The sequence below is a fragment of the Brachionichthys hirsutus genome, chromosome 9 (genome assembly GCF_040956055.1).
Source record: "Brachionichthys hirsutus isolate HB-005 chromosome 9, CSIRO-AGI_Bhir_v1, whole genome shotgun sequence".
Classification (NCBI taxonomy): domain Eukaryota; kingdom Metazoa; phylum Chordata; class Actinopteri; order Lophiiformes; family Brachionichthyidae; genus Brachionichthys; species Brachionichthys hirsutus.
In genome coordinates this window covers 11,036,304-11,048,803 of record NC_090905.1, presented here as the reverse complement: position 1 = coordinate 11,048,803, position 12,500 = coordinate 11,036,304, and the positions used below count along the sequence as shown (strand labels likewise).

Genomic DNA, 12,500 nt, shown 5'->3' with positions numbered 1-12,500 from the left:
AATAAACACACTCACACACACATTCAGTCATTTGAACAAAAAATAAACACACTCGACAGGTTACACACGAAAACACACACACACACACACACACACACACACACACAGCTTCTCTCAGGGCCAGTATGGTAAATATTTCAGCTGCTTACATTTGGTCCATGCAAATGGAAACTCTGCCAGGGAGTTGGCTAAAATATTCATGGCCAGCATCTGCTGTGGCCTCAGCCAGCCCACACAGTGCGTGTGTGTGTGTGTGTGTGCGCGCGCATGTGTTTCTGATGTGGCGTTGCGTGTGTCTGTGTGTGTTTGCATTTTGCATGCTTGACTGTGTGCGTTTCCTGCTGGGGGGGGGGGGGGTCAGTGATTCTTGCTGTGGGTATGCATCCGTCTCGACGTTCCCTACGAGAGCGTGCACTTCCTCCCTCCTCCTCCCCCTCATTACCATCTCTCTCCGTCATCTCTCTTCCTTTCCATTTTTATTTCCATCTCAATCCATTTATTGCTCTTTTCATGCATCCCTTGCTCCACTTCTCTCCCCCAGTATTGTTACGGCAATCAGCATTACAAACACTGTTGTGTGATGTCTGAGACACACACACACACACACACTGTTTAGCAGCAGGTCCAACAAGGCCGTTAAGGCCAATAATGATATGCATGCAGAGATCATGACAACATCATTATGGCCGTAGGCTATTTGTCTTGTTGACAGCTCGACTCTGCTGTGTGTGTGTGTGTGTCTGAGCATGTGTGTGTTTGCATGCACACACAGACACACACACACACACACACACACACACACACCCTAGTCTCCCTCTAAAGTGATTTATTGATGCTGGACTGAACTTCCACCCCCTCCTTTTTCCTTGCTCTTCCTCTCTCATGCTCTCTCTCTCTCTCTCTCTTACTTGCCCACCTCTCTCCCATCGTATACGCTCCATTTTTCAGCCACGCACCGAGCTCCCCCTTCCTCTCCTCCCCTCCCTCCTCCTCTGAATCCATCACCCCCCCCCCCCCCAGCCCAAGGGAGACACAATGATTTCTTGTTAGAGAACTCCAGCTACTAAATGACATTTTCAGGAGAGAGAGAGAGAGAGAGCGAGCATGAACATTCTAGAAAAGAGGATAAAGACGAGTGGACAAAATGGAAAAGGGGAAATAAAAGGATCAGGCAGAAGAAGAGGAGGAGGAGGAAAGGGGGTAGATTGGCTTGAGGGAATGACAGCCAATGAACGAAGGATGTGGGAGGGAGAGGAGAGATAGATAGAAAAAGAAAACAGAAGGAAGGTGGGGGAGGAAAATCAAGATTGGCTGGTTGGGGGGTGGAGAGGCAGCAGCCGCATGACAAAAGTGAAACGATTGAGATTGAAATGGATGGAGAGAGAGAGAGAGAAAGAAAGTGAGAGTAGACGGTAAGAAGGCAGTGACCTGATTTAAAGTGAAATTCAGCATGGACTGCATGTCTGCTGGGGGGGTGAACGGATGGAGGGAGGCAAAGAAGAGAAAGAGAACTCAAGGGAAGGGAGAGAAAGAGATTAACAGATCCTAGCGTAAAAAAATAAATAATACAGAAAGTGAGGGGGGGCATCAGGGACAGGAGTGACGTACAGCACCACTTAGAAAACGTTTGTGAGGAAGGAATCACCCGCCAGCATCTGATCCACCTTAGGAGCCAATCACATCTGATTTAAATAAACACGAAGCACTAACACAGTACTAACAAACAAACGGGTAATGAACCAGCAAATTAAAGGAGAGAGAGAGAGAGAGGGACACACACACCTGTAGACCTAGTGCTCACTCACCTGTTTGTGCATTTCAATGTTAAGGCCATAGGACATCTCGTAATACTGAAACACAGCAAGACATCAGTTGTTAGAAATGATTACCGGTATACAGGAATACCTCGACAGAGTAGAATTTGTTCCACAATCAAGCTCGTGAATCAAATCACTCGTAGGTCAAATCTATTTGTTCCTATATAAAATAACTGAAAACCATTTAATCCGTCTAAAAATCAACCCAAATCAACGCTAATAACCAAGGAAAAAACATTTAAAATGCTATAAGATACACGAGGAGGGACGGTACGTAGACACTTTATACAGTCATTGGACTTTACACGTACGCGTTCTTCGCTTTGCCCCTATCTTCAGATGCCGCCCCCCCCCCCCCCCGCCCCGCCTTGCAGATGCGCCTGCTTGTCCCTAAAAGCACGCCACCACTAATTACCCCTTCGACACTCCTGAAAGTCACTGTTGCTGCTAAAATTGACCCTGGGTACATTTTAGGAAGCCAAAAGCCTTAAGCAAGGCAGGGAAATTGTCACAAGGCACAAGAGGGCGAGAGATTACTGCAATTATCATGTCTAATCCGGGCTATTCGACCTTCGCTTCTACCAGAAAGTATAAGGGAGCGCATAGCACGGCGTAGGAGGTGCTGAATACCACGGAGACGCGGGTTCGCTTCTCTCTTGGAGATCTTAAAGTCAGGTGGCTGGAAAAGTGCGGGCTGACATTTGCGTTTCAGTGCGACTGCTTGTGAGGGAGAGAGATTGGCAGCTTGGCAGCCAGAACAGACTGGCAGGACGGGAGAGGAGGTGGCAGGGGTCCCCTCTCTCCAGACATCTCTCCTGGCACTTAGCATACGCGTGTGTGTGTGTGTGTGTGTGTGCGCGCGCAAGTCGGCGTGTGTGCGTGTGTGTGTGTGTTTGTAGCTCCAACTCAACCTGTGTAGGCGTGCATATCTGTGCTTTATGTGAATGTTTCCTTGCAAACGAGTGGGTGTGTTGTTTGTGTGTGTGTGTGTTGTGTTGTGTGTGTACTCCGTGTGTGTGTGCGTGTTTGCGCGTGTCACCATAAAAGGCGCCTTTCTGGCAGCTGGCGGCTCTGCTTGGCAGTTGCTGTGCCAAGTTTCTCCTGTTACTTAGCAACATCCAAACTCATCCAAACCCAAATCATCAGCCAGGAAAGGAGACCTGGCCTGTGCTTGATGCCAACTACCCCCCCCCCTCCCCTTTCTGACAGGATCGCCATAGTGCCTTTCCATGCACAGCAGGTTCTGGACGGCCGACACTCAGTCAGCTGCGGTTGTGTTTGTGCGGCTCTGATCGCAGGCAAATCAAGGCTGGAGGTTTGTCGACTCAAAAAAAATAAAATAAAATAAAATAAAAAGGGAAGACAAAGAATTTGGCCCATCATTTTACCTGAGAAAAAAAGACATCTGCTGATCCTTTAATCAGATACTAACATTCCAAGCGCACATTAACGGCTCTGTGGCATCATAACGCGTGCCTGCGCTTCATGTGCATCACGGCCAGATGTTCAGGAAGCATTTCGGGAGTCGAATCGTGGTCATGTGGGCTTATTTTACTTCTTTCACCCTCAGTGAGGAGATGCAACATCCTCCCTTCCCCTCAGCAAGCGCCTCGAAGATGGGTCGTGCGCTGAGGTCTTCCAGCATGGCAGAGACCCGTAACCCACGGCCAGGGAAGTGAGTGGGTGATGCACGCGTGTTGAAGGTATCTGCGTGTTTGTGTGGAGCAGCTTTCGACTACATGCCATCCCGACATCCATCCTCAATCCAAAGTGTCCCCACGTCCCCTGATTGGACATTTCATTCTCCGTTTGGCAACCTTTAACTGTGATCACCCCGATCTCTGACGGAGCGTGTGGGAGAGAATGACGGGCAGCCAATGAGACAGCTGCTAGACAGCTAGAAGCTACGTCTGCATTGATCACCAGGAGGATTACAGGGCTGCAGACGACAGCGCTGACAATCAGTTCCTCAATCAATGTCTTCATCAAATGATTCATCTTCAGAAAAAGATGGGGGGAAAATAACCAACACAACTTCCAAAACGCCAAGCTGACACACCGTCATAATAAAAAAAAGGCAGCAAACGTGGAAAGAAACTCAAAAATAACCCCCCGAAATTGCTGCCAGGTGAATTTCCAGATGCCTTATAAAATACACGACATATATTCTCAGATTAGAGGTTATCCTCCGTGCTTGCTCATCCGACAAGTGATTTCCTGTGTCTACCGCGTGGGCGGATCCCTGGGGTAGGTCGCCTCAATGCACCTCGCACATTTTCCTCCAACAGCCCATCGGGGTGCTTCGTTCATGCAGGCGCCGGCTTCGGTTTCGGGAAAGCAGGTCTTTCAATCATTAAAAATAAAGATATGCAAACTGCTCTCCCAAAACAAGCAGCTTTTTACAAATGCTTTGAACTAAAGAGGAGAAACAGATTCAAATCAAATGTGGATAAAGTAACCGAGCCTGACGCTGCAGCTCGATGCTCCAAAATAGAGTCCGTTTCTGTACGTGACTGTTTACGCAGCGAAGGCGAAAAGAAACGCAAGCTCAGGCGTGCACGCCAAGTGTTTATTCTGCAGTCCCGTGTGTGTGTGTGTGTGTGTGTGTGTGTGTGGCCGTGTGTGTGTGGTCTCCGTGTGGCTTTTGGTGGGTGTTGCTTGGCAGCTGTTAACAGATGAAAGGGATTCAGCGGATTTGGCACCGCACTGATGTAGCCTCCATGTGTGTGTGTGTGTGTGTGTGTGTGTGGACCCTTTTAGAAAAGCCATTTCTAGGTTACCGTTGCGCTGCCTCACTGTCCTCTACAGGAGGTACAAAGACACCGTGATGTCATTGTGACTCCGCCTCCAAGGCGGCAGTGGAGGTCGAATCAATGCCTGCATATATATATATATAACCGTGCAGCAGGGGCGTGGCGCTTTGTTGACCTGTGATTCCCGTGATACGCCACGGAAGCGATTCCGGGCGCAACAAGCAGCAGTCAGGAGAGCGGCGAGCAGAGACCCCCCCCCCCCCTCTGTTGCTTGCAGAGTGGCAGCGTGCTAAGCCACCACCCACAATGGGACATAATTGTGTTGACGTGATTTCGTTCAGTGTAAAGAAGGAAGAGGCGTAAAGTGTCTTCACTGTGGCTCTCTGGGTAATGTCTCTCACCATAACATAGTGTCTCTGGATCTCCGTCTTCTCGGTCGCCAGTTTCTCACATTCCAGTTTCAAACTGCAACAGAAAGAAGAAAAGGTAGGGGGGGGGGGTTAAAAATGAAGATTGAGCTTCCAAACTTCCACAATAAATATAATCGCTGCAATTAGCAGCATGACAACAAATGGCTGCCAGCCCCATCCCCTCGCTCTTACTCTGCTCTCACACAGGGGGGGGGGGCTGACATCCCATTATCACCTCAGAGCAGAGCAGGAATAGATGAAGTCACGCTCGGAGGCTGAAACCCAGCCAAGACTGCAGGCAGGCACAGCCAAGGTGCCTCTTTCTTTGTCTCTCCAAATTAGTTTCTATCTGTCCATGCGCCCTCCACATTTTGCAACCCCCCCCCGCCCAATTACAGACGAGTTTGTCCGTGATTGGCCCCCACTCCATCACCCTTGACAGCACACTCGGCAAAGTTTCCCTGAAGTCAGAGCCTCTATTTAAGCTGTTGAAGACAGTGGAGGACGTCCTAAAGTTAAGACCTCTCCCTTTGTGAGGGAGGCAGGCGACCACAGAAGCAGTCTGGGGGTGGAAGTCACAACGGCCGAACCTGTCTCCCATGCATCCTTCGTTTCTGTGCATGCCCCGATGTCCCGTGTTGGACGTGTCCCCCTCGTACTCGAACCAGTCCTCCAGGTCCTCTAAAACCAGTCGACGCCAGTGGTTTGATTGGAAACTACACACAAACCCGGAACACAGACTCCTTCCCCTGGAACCGGCTCTCTCTCACCCTATCGCCCCCCCCCCCCCTCCCCGGGGAGGCTGTATATTTTGGGCCTTTGGCAGTTTAGGCTGACTTGTTTTCAGGCGTCGGACAGATTGATTGGGCGGTTGCGGAGCGGTGTGATGGGATGTTGGAGGTGGGTTCATTTGGCTGAGGAAAATTAGAATATGATTAATACTGCAACATTACCCCCAGCCGCAACAGGTAATAACGCCCCCCCCCCCTTCCCCAGCGCCGCGTGCACACACACATATAATTGACTCATTTATCATTGCCTGCCAGTCGAGGAGAAGAGGACGCGAAAGGAGACGGAGGATAACGAGAGGGGGGGGCGGCTGTGGTTAGCGAGGATCAACCCTCCCCCCACCCAACAGATTTTATTAGAGTGGAATTGCCTCTTGGCAGAAGTTACTCACAGCTGGTCTAGACTGGGGGGTGTGTGTGTGTGTGTGTGCGCGTGTGTGTGGGGGCATTGCTTCTCTAAACTCATCCCAAGTTTATGTTGAGGTGAAAACTGGCAGGTAGGCGCGTGCGCGCACACACGCACACACACACACTTTACTCCGTTCTGACTGAAGGTTTCATTTCACCGCTGTTCAGTCTGATAAGGACAGACGTGCCGTTTATTGCGCTTGAATTCTTTATCGATCCCCCAGAGAGGAAGTTCTTCCCTGCGATGCTCCTTCAGGAGCTGTAGGCCTCCTTTATGGCGCCAGGGAGAGCAAGCGAGGGTCGGCGTATAGGCCGAGAGGGACAAGGGCCACCCCTACGCGAAGATGGCCATCAGCCGATCGATCTGTGAAATTTGTGCCGTTATCATGATTCTTTTAATAAATCCGCAGCGACTGTTTTAATTTCGCGGGGTCGGCTCATTTTGTGTTATTCAAGGAGTTTGAAAATTAAGACTGATGTCATTCATAAAACCAGTTTAGTTTTTTCACATCTGGAAATTTCGGTAGAAGTCTAGAATCCATAAATCCCATTCTTCCTTCTGGTCCTCTCGACATTACGCAGCAGCACTGTAAAGCTGCAAGGAAAACGCAAACGCACACCCCATGCAGGAGGACACTTCCTGTGATTAAAGGAAGAACCCCAAGGTTGCACTCAGGAAGAAATAATCTCTCCCCACAAAATTGACTTCAAGGAATGAATTTGGTTGGTGTGTGTGTGTGTGTGTGTGTGTGTGTGTGTGTGTGTGTGTGTGCACGCGTGTATTTATATGCCATTATGTGACTGCAAGGGCATAAAAGATTCGGAGGAGGGAAGAAAATGAGGGCGAGATTGGAGGAGAGCAGCGAGCAGGAAGTGGGTATTTCATGTTGAAATGATTGTCTGTAATAATTAGTGTTTGGCTCAGCACCATTTACTGGCACGGGAACGAAGAGAAGGTTTGGAGGAGATAGAGAGGCAGCAACAGAGAGAGAGAGAATCCAAAGAGGAAAGAAATGCAGCTAGGACTCGTGTGTGTGTGAGAGAGAGAGAGAGAGAGAGAGAGAGAGAGAGAGAGAGAGAGAGAGAGAGAGAGAGAGAGAGAGAGAGAGGAGAGAGAGAGAGAGAGAGAGATGGTGGGCTCCGTCCCTCCAATCTTTCACTGTATGTGACAGGAGATAAGATGATCACCCGAATGCGGAACAAATCTGCTGCCTGCCAGCCTTCAGACGGTGCTGCACCGTTATTGAACACACACGTGTGTGTGTGTGTGTGTGTGTGTGTGTGCGTGTGTGCGCACTAACATACCACTCTGGAGTGTGTGTGTGTGTGTGTGTATATAGAAACTAAACCAAAGTCTTCACTGCATGCCAGCGAGTAGAGAGACAAACAAAATGCACACATGAGCACTATGTATAGATCGCACGTGCACACACACACACGGATGCACACACACACACGCACGCACGCACACGCCTGCAGAGAGGGAAGCGCCGAATGACGACTCTGGACGCTGGAGAAATGTGCCGACTGCCTTCTTTTCCATGTTTGAAACAGGCGAGTGAATATTGTAAAAATGTCTTTTAGTGATTATTTTTAAAAAGCCTGGTAACAATGGAAAAGCTCAACACTCAAGTTAAGGTCATTCATGTTTCCAACTCGCACCCAAATACAGACAGAACTGTAACAACTTGAGACTATTTTATTGAATCACTTAAGACACAAACACTTTCGTCCTTGATAACTTTGTTTCAATTAAAAAAGGTTTGTAAAAAAGAAAAAAACATGAACGCATGAACTAAATACGATAAAGGCAGGAACGACGGTCTCAATGCTGACAGCAATTAAACATCGCTTCCTTGCTGCGGCAAACACATAGTGCGACTCGTAGCGCACAAGTATAGAGCTACCGTCCGGCAAGTAGAACGCACGCCACTGCATAGCAGCGTTTCCATTTAGCCGAGCAGCCTGCAGGTACGCGACCGTTCGCTTTACATCCCATTAACTATTGATCAGCCTCTCCTGTCTGCTCCAATGGAAAACATTTTAGTTTCTCTCGTTCAGATTGCACATTGCTCTGCCGTGGTGAACGGCCACTTCTGCTCGGCACAGACGGGCAATGTATTTCTCACGATAAAACAGCTGACCCAGTTACTGGCGTAGTTTAATGTACAAAAAAGATCATAAGGGCGGGGGGGGGGGGGGGGGGGGGCTGATTTCTTTACATTATGAGGTATTAATGCAATTTGTAATGTAATGTGAACATTTACAGTGTATTGCTCTTCAACCTACGAATGCAGGCGGACAATAGTTGATTAATTACGCAAAAAAAAAAAAAAGTATTGAAGAAAGCCTCACAGTCTCAGAGTCCAAGGCGCTGTCCTATTTCTCCTGACAGCCCACAATGCATCGACGTCAGCTCCACTGTCATTTATAACCGATGGCACAGTGGCGAGTTCTTACAATTCAAAGCCTGCACCCTCTATGCGTGATCCGTTCTCTTGCGATGACTAACCCGTGTAACCCAGAAACCAGCCTGCGACAGGGTGAACGCTGCATGTGATCCGACAGGCCGAGGTGCATCCGGCCAATGGCAGCAGCAACCTTTACTGCTCGCAGAATGTTAGTGTCGAGGTGGAGAGCCTTGCAGACCACACACACACACACACACACTCACATAATTATGACTGATTTAAGGCTGTGTGTGTTTGTAGAAAGAGAATTACAGTAATGCGGGCCCTGTGTCTGCAGCCCCTCCCATCTCCCCTTCAGTCTTTTGATTACTGCCTGTTTAGACAGCTAAAACACACACACACACACACACACACACACACACACAAACACTGACCGTCTTTAGTTTCCTTTATCTTTCTCATCCCTTCATACCAATCACACACCCTGCCACCCACCCACCCATCCATCCCAAAATCTGCACACACACACAACGTTGCATCTGCTCATCTCGAATCCCTTCGCTCTGCCTTTATCCTGTGGTCCAATCCAACGTCTAGCGAGAATCCAGCTACCGTGTCTGGAAACACAGTGCCTGTCTAAGTCTCGCCATTTTCTTGGAATACCTATTTGTGTGTGTGTGTGCGTGTGTGAAGTTAATCGGGGGGGGGCCTTGCACGTATGTTAGGAGTGAGTTGAGCCAATGCAGCGTTACTTGTGTTGCGTTCTGTGGGCGTCCAGGTGATGTTTTCTCTGCAGAAGCACTGCTTACGTGAAGCCGGCCCGTCTGCAGCAGGACTAAACAAAGCTGCGGCTAATTGTAAGGAAGAATCTGACTGGACAAAACTGCTGCCAGACTTCTAGCTTCACCACACTGACTTCACCGTGTTTACTGGTGATGCATTCAAGGCCTGAAGAAACTCAAGAGATGCTCGTGTATATAGCGAACGCCAGCATCGGCCGGCCGAAAAAAGGCTTGTCCTGTTGGAACTCACTCTGTTATAAAAAGGAGCATCTAGCTGACATTTGCATGCATTTACTGATATTTAAAAATGTGCTACAAAGAACGTATCAATTGTCCAGCATCACTTGTTCGTGGCAGAGGGCACAACATAAGCCTGCGTCAAACAAAAGGCCGAGCAGTTTGCATGAGTGAAGGTGTGAACTCTCAGCTACAATCACATGCACTCTGATAATGTGCTTCTGTGAGACGCCTGCAGGGACGTGAAACTAATCCAGTTCCTGGAATCTCGAACAAGGACGTTCAAAACCGGTGCACCGGTGCCGACGCTGGAAGAAGGAAACGCTGTGCTCTCATTCTCATTATCCACTGGCTTGTTGGTCCTGCTCACTGGTTCCCAGTTACCAGCTCTTGGCACAAAGGCGATGCGGCAGGTGTTTCGTAACAAGAGATATACACTGCTGAATGGTCGCCATTGGAAGGACACAAAGCTGCTCGGACCCTGGCGTGGTGCAGAACCGTTCTAGGCGTATACTAATATAGGAGCGGTTCATGGGGTCGGACTGGACTGTAATCAACAGGAAGGAGAAAGAAAAAGAAGCACGACTGCGTTTTCTGTAGGCGCTGAACAGAAAGAGTCGACCCACACAGACAAAAACACACACAGGCAAACAGAGAAGCAGCGACGGGGGGGTTCGAGGACAAGGGCCACACAAAAGAAGTCTTGAAGTGGGGCAGAAAGGGGAGGGGGGTTGCTGTGCGGCTAAATCAAAGCATGAGGAGAGGAAGAGAGTGGGTGGGAGGGTCCGTGTGAAGGGTTGCTGTTAGAGCCTGGGGGGGGAAGGGGCAGGAAGGAGGAAGCCCAGTCTACATTGTGCGATCAAGGTGGGACCGCTGCCTCGTTATTGCACCTCAGGGTAAAAAAGGAAATCCATAGAACCGTCTCTGCCCACCTGGACTTTAAACACGCCCCCCCCCCCCCCGGCAAAGCGAACACTCACCTGTGGTACTGGGTTTGGAGGAACTGAAACTCCTCCTTAATGCGGTCCAAAGTCTCTGGGTAGGTTAGCTTCAGTGACTGCGGCGTCCCCGACGCCGCTGCCACCGCCGCCGCCGCCGCAGCCGCCACCACAGAGGCGGAGGATCCCGGGGGTGGCTGCAGAGGTGCCTGCGGGGAAAAGACAGGGAAATTCCTTTAGGTCCGTTTATTATTATTAAATACATTGAATCAAAATGCAGGAGACAACCGCGGAATCAGTTTCTGAGTGATGATGATGATGAATATATTTATTAGATAGAATGTTAGAGTACAAGTACAGTCACACAGTAGCATGTATTACAGTACAAGTACAGTCAAACATCCTGTCTAAGAGGAGCATTTCAAAAAAGCCCTTGCGGCCTTGTTTCCGTTGAAAGTCCTTCGTACATAAATCATCGACATTTAACAATACAAATGTAACAATACAAATAAAAATAAAACCAATATTCAATAACTCAATTGATGCAAAGTAACATGAGAAAAATAAAATGATTTTACACCACCGATGCAAACTAACAATAAATCTAAAATAAATTACACCACTGATGCAAAATGACAACGAATGGCAATAGATTACATAAATTACAATAAATTACAAAGACACTTAATATGTGCAACGTGGGTGGCGTAAAAGAGAACGTGTCAATCAAAACAAGCGTCAGCGTTAAAGAATGCTATAGAACAACGGCAGGTGATGATGAGCAGCATGTCGTCCAATCAGAACGCCTGCTGTGTGGGGCGGTCTGTCATACTGACACCCAGCAAAACACACGAGCGTGTCAGCGGAACGGGAACCAGAGGCTTGAGAGGTGAAGAGTCCCCTCAGCCGAATGAACACACGCCATTTAAGTCTGGCCAAAAGAAAGAGGAGGCATAAAGGAGTGGGGGGGGGGGGCTCTCGAGGTCTTCCTGCTCCCAACGCTCCGTCTTCCCGTCTCCACGGGGTTCGGATCAATTAGTAGAGCACGGCCGCGGAGTAATGCTGCAGGACAGGCAGACAGAAAGGGGGGTCCGAAAGCCGTTTGGCTCTCCGTCAAAGGAAGCCAGTGGGGGCCCGGGACCAGCGCTGCACCCTCCTCAATTTTATTGGCATTTTTCCCATGAATTTTAATGCAGCACTGACCGCTCTCCCTCCCGGATACTGGGATCACATTTATTAGAGAGAGAGGAAAGAATTTTTAGCTCCGCAATTGTTAGATATTCCTCCTCCAAAGTGGTTCCCATTATACACAGGTTCTGGTGCCACCGCGGTGTCGTGACACAAACACAACCCGTGTGTGCACGTGACAGCATGAAGGCGACCCAAAGGACGCGCTTCAGCAGGTGAAGCATTATCGGGAGAGGAAAGGCAGAGCTGAAGCAGACGAATAGAAAAGAGGCAGAGAGAAAAAAGACGAGATTGAAAGAGTGCGAGTGAAAAGCTAGAAAGTGAGGTCAGAAGACGACAATATGCAGAATCGACTTCGAGGAGGACAGAAAAATACAGCGGTGAAAATGGGACGAGAGGAAGGGCACACAGGGAATAAAGGAATAGAAAAGGACCAACATGAAGATAGGAGCGGGGCTGTGGCCTCGTTTTTCCTCTTTCTAACAAGCTGCTCTCAATCTGTCGGCCAGATCCCCCCCTCCCAGAGCAGACAGCACACACTCGGGGCTTTTCCTTTATACAAAACAAAAACCACCATTAGACACACACACACACACACACACACACGCAGCAATTACTCTTTGCGAGCACCGGAGCCATTTCCTAGGAGGATGGAAGGAGGCGAGTATTCTCCGCTCTCCTTTTTAATCACTCTACTCCCCTTCTTTTCAAAGGTTTTTTTTTTTAACATCCACGTTTACAGAGGACAGTTGAGAAGAGAGGGCACAT

At 49.0% G+C, this 12,500-nt stretch overlaps 1 protein-coding gene across 1 annotated transcript in view; it reads right to left on the bottom strand.

The window, feature by feature from the left end:
• tle2a (TLE family member 2, transcriptional corepressor a) overlaps positions 1-12,500 on the bottom strand; it is a 22,654-nt gene that overhangs the window by 8,925 nt on the left and 1,229 nt on the right. Inside the window, 3 exon segments of the mRNA XM_068743339.1 lie at positions 1,806-1,850; positions 4,972-5,035; positions 10,587-10,753. Coding sequence (XP_068599440.1) covers positions 1,806-1,850; positions 4,972-5,035; positions 10,587-10,753 — 276 coding nt within the window.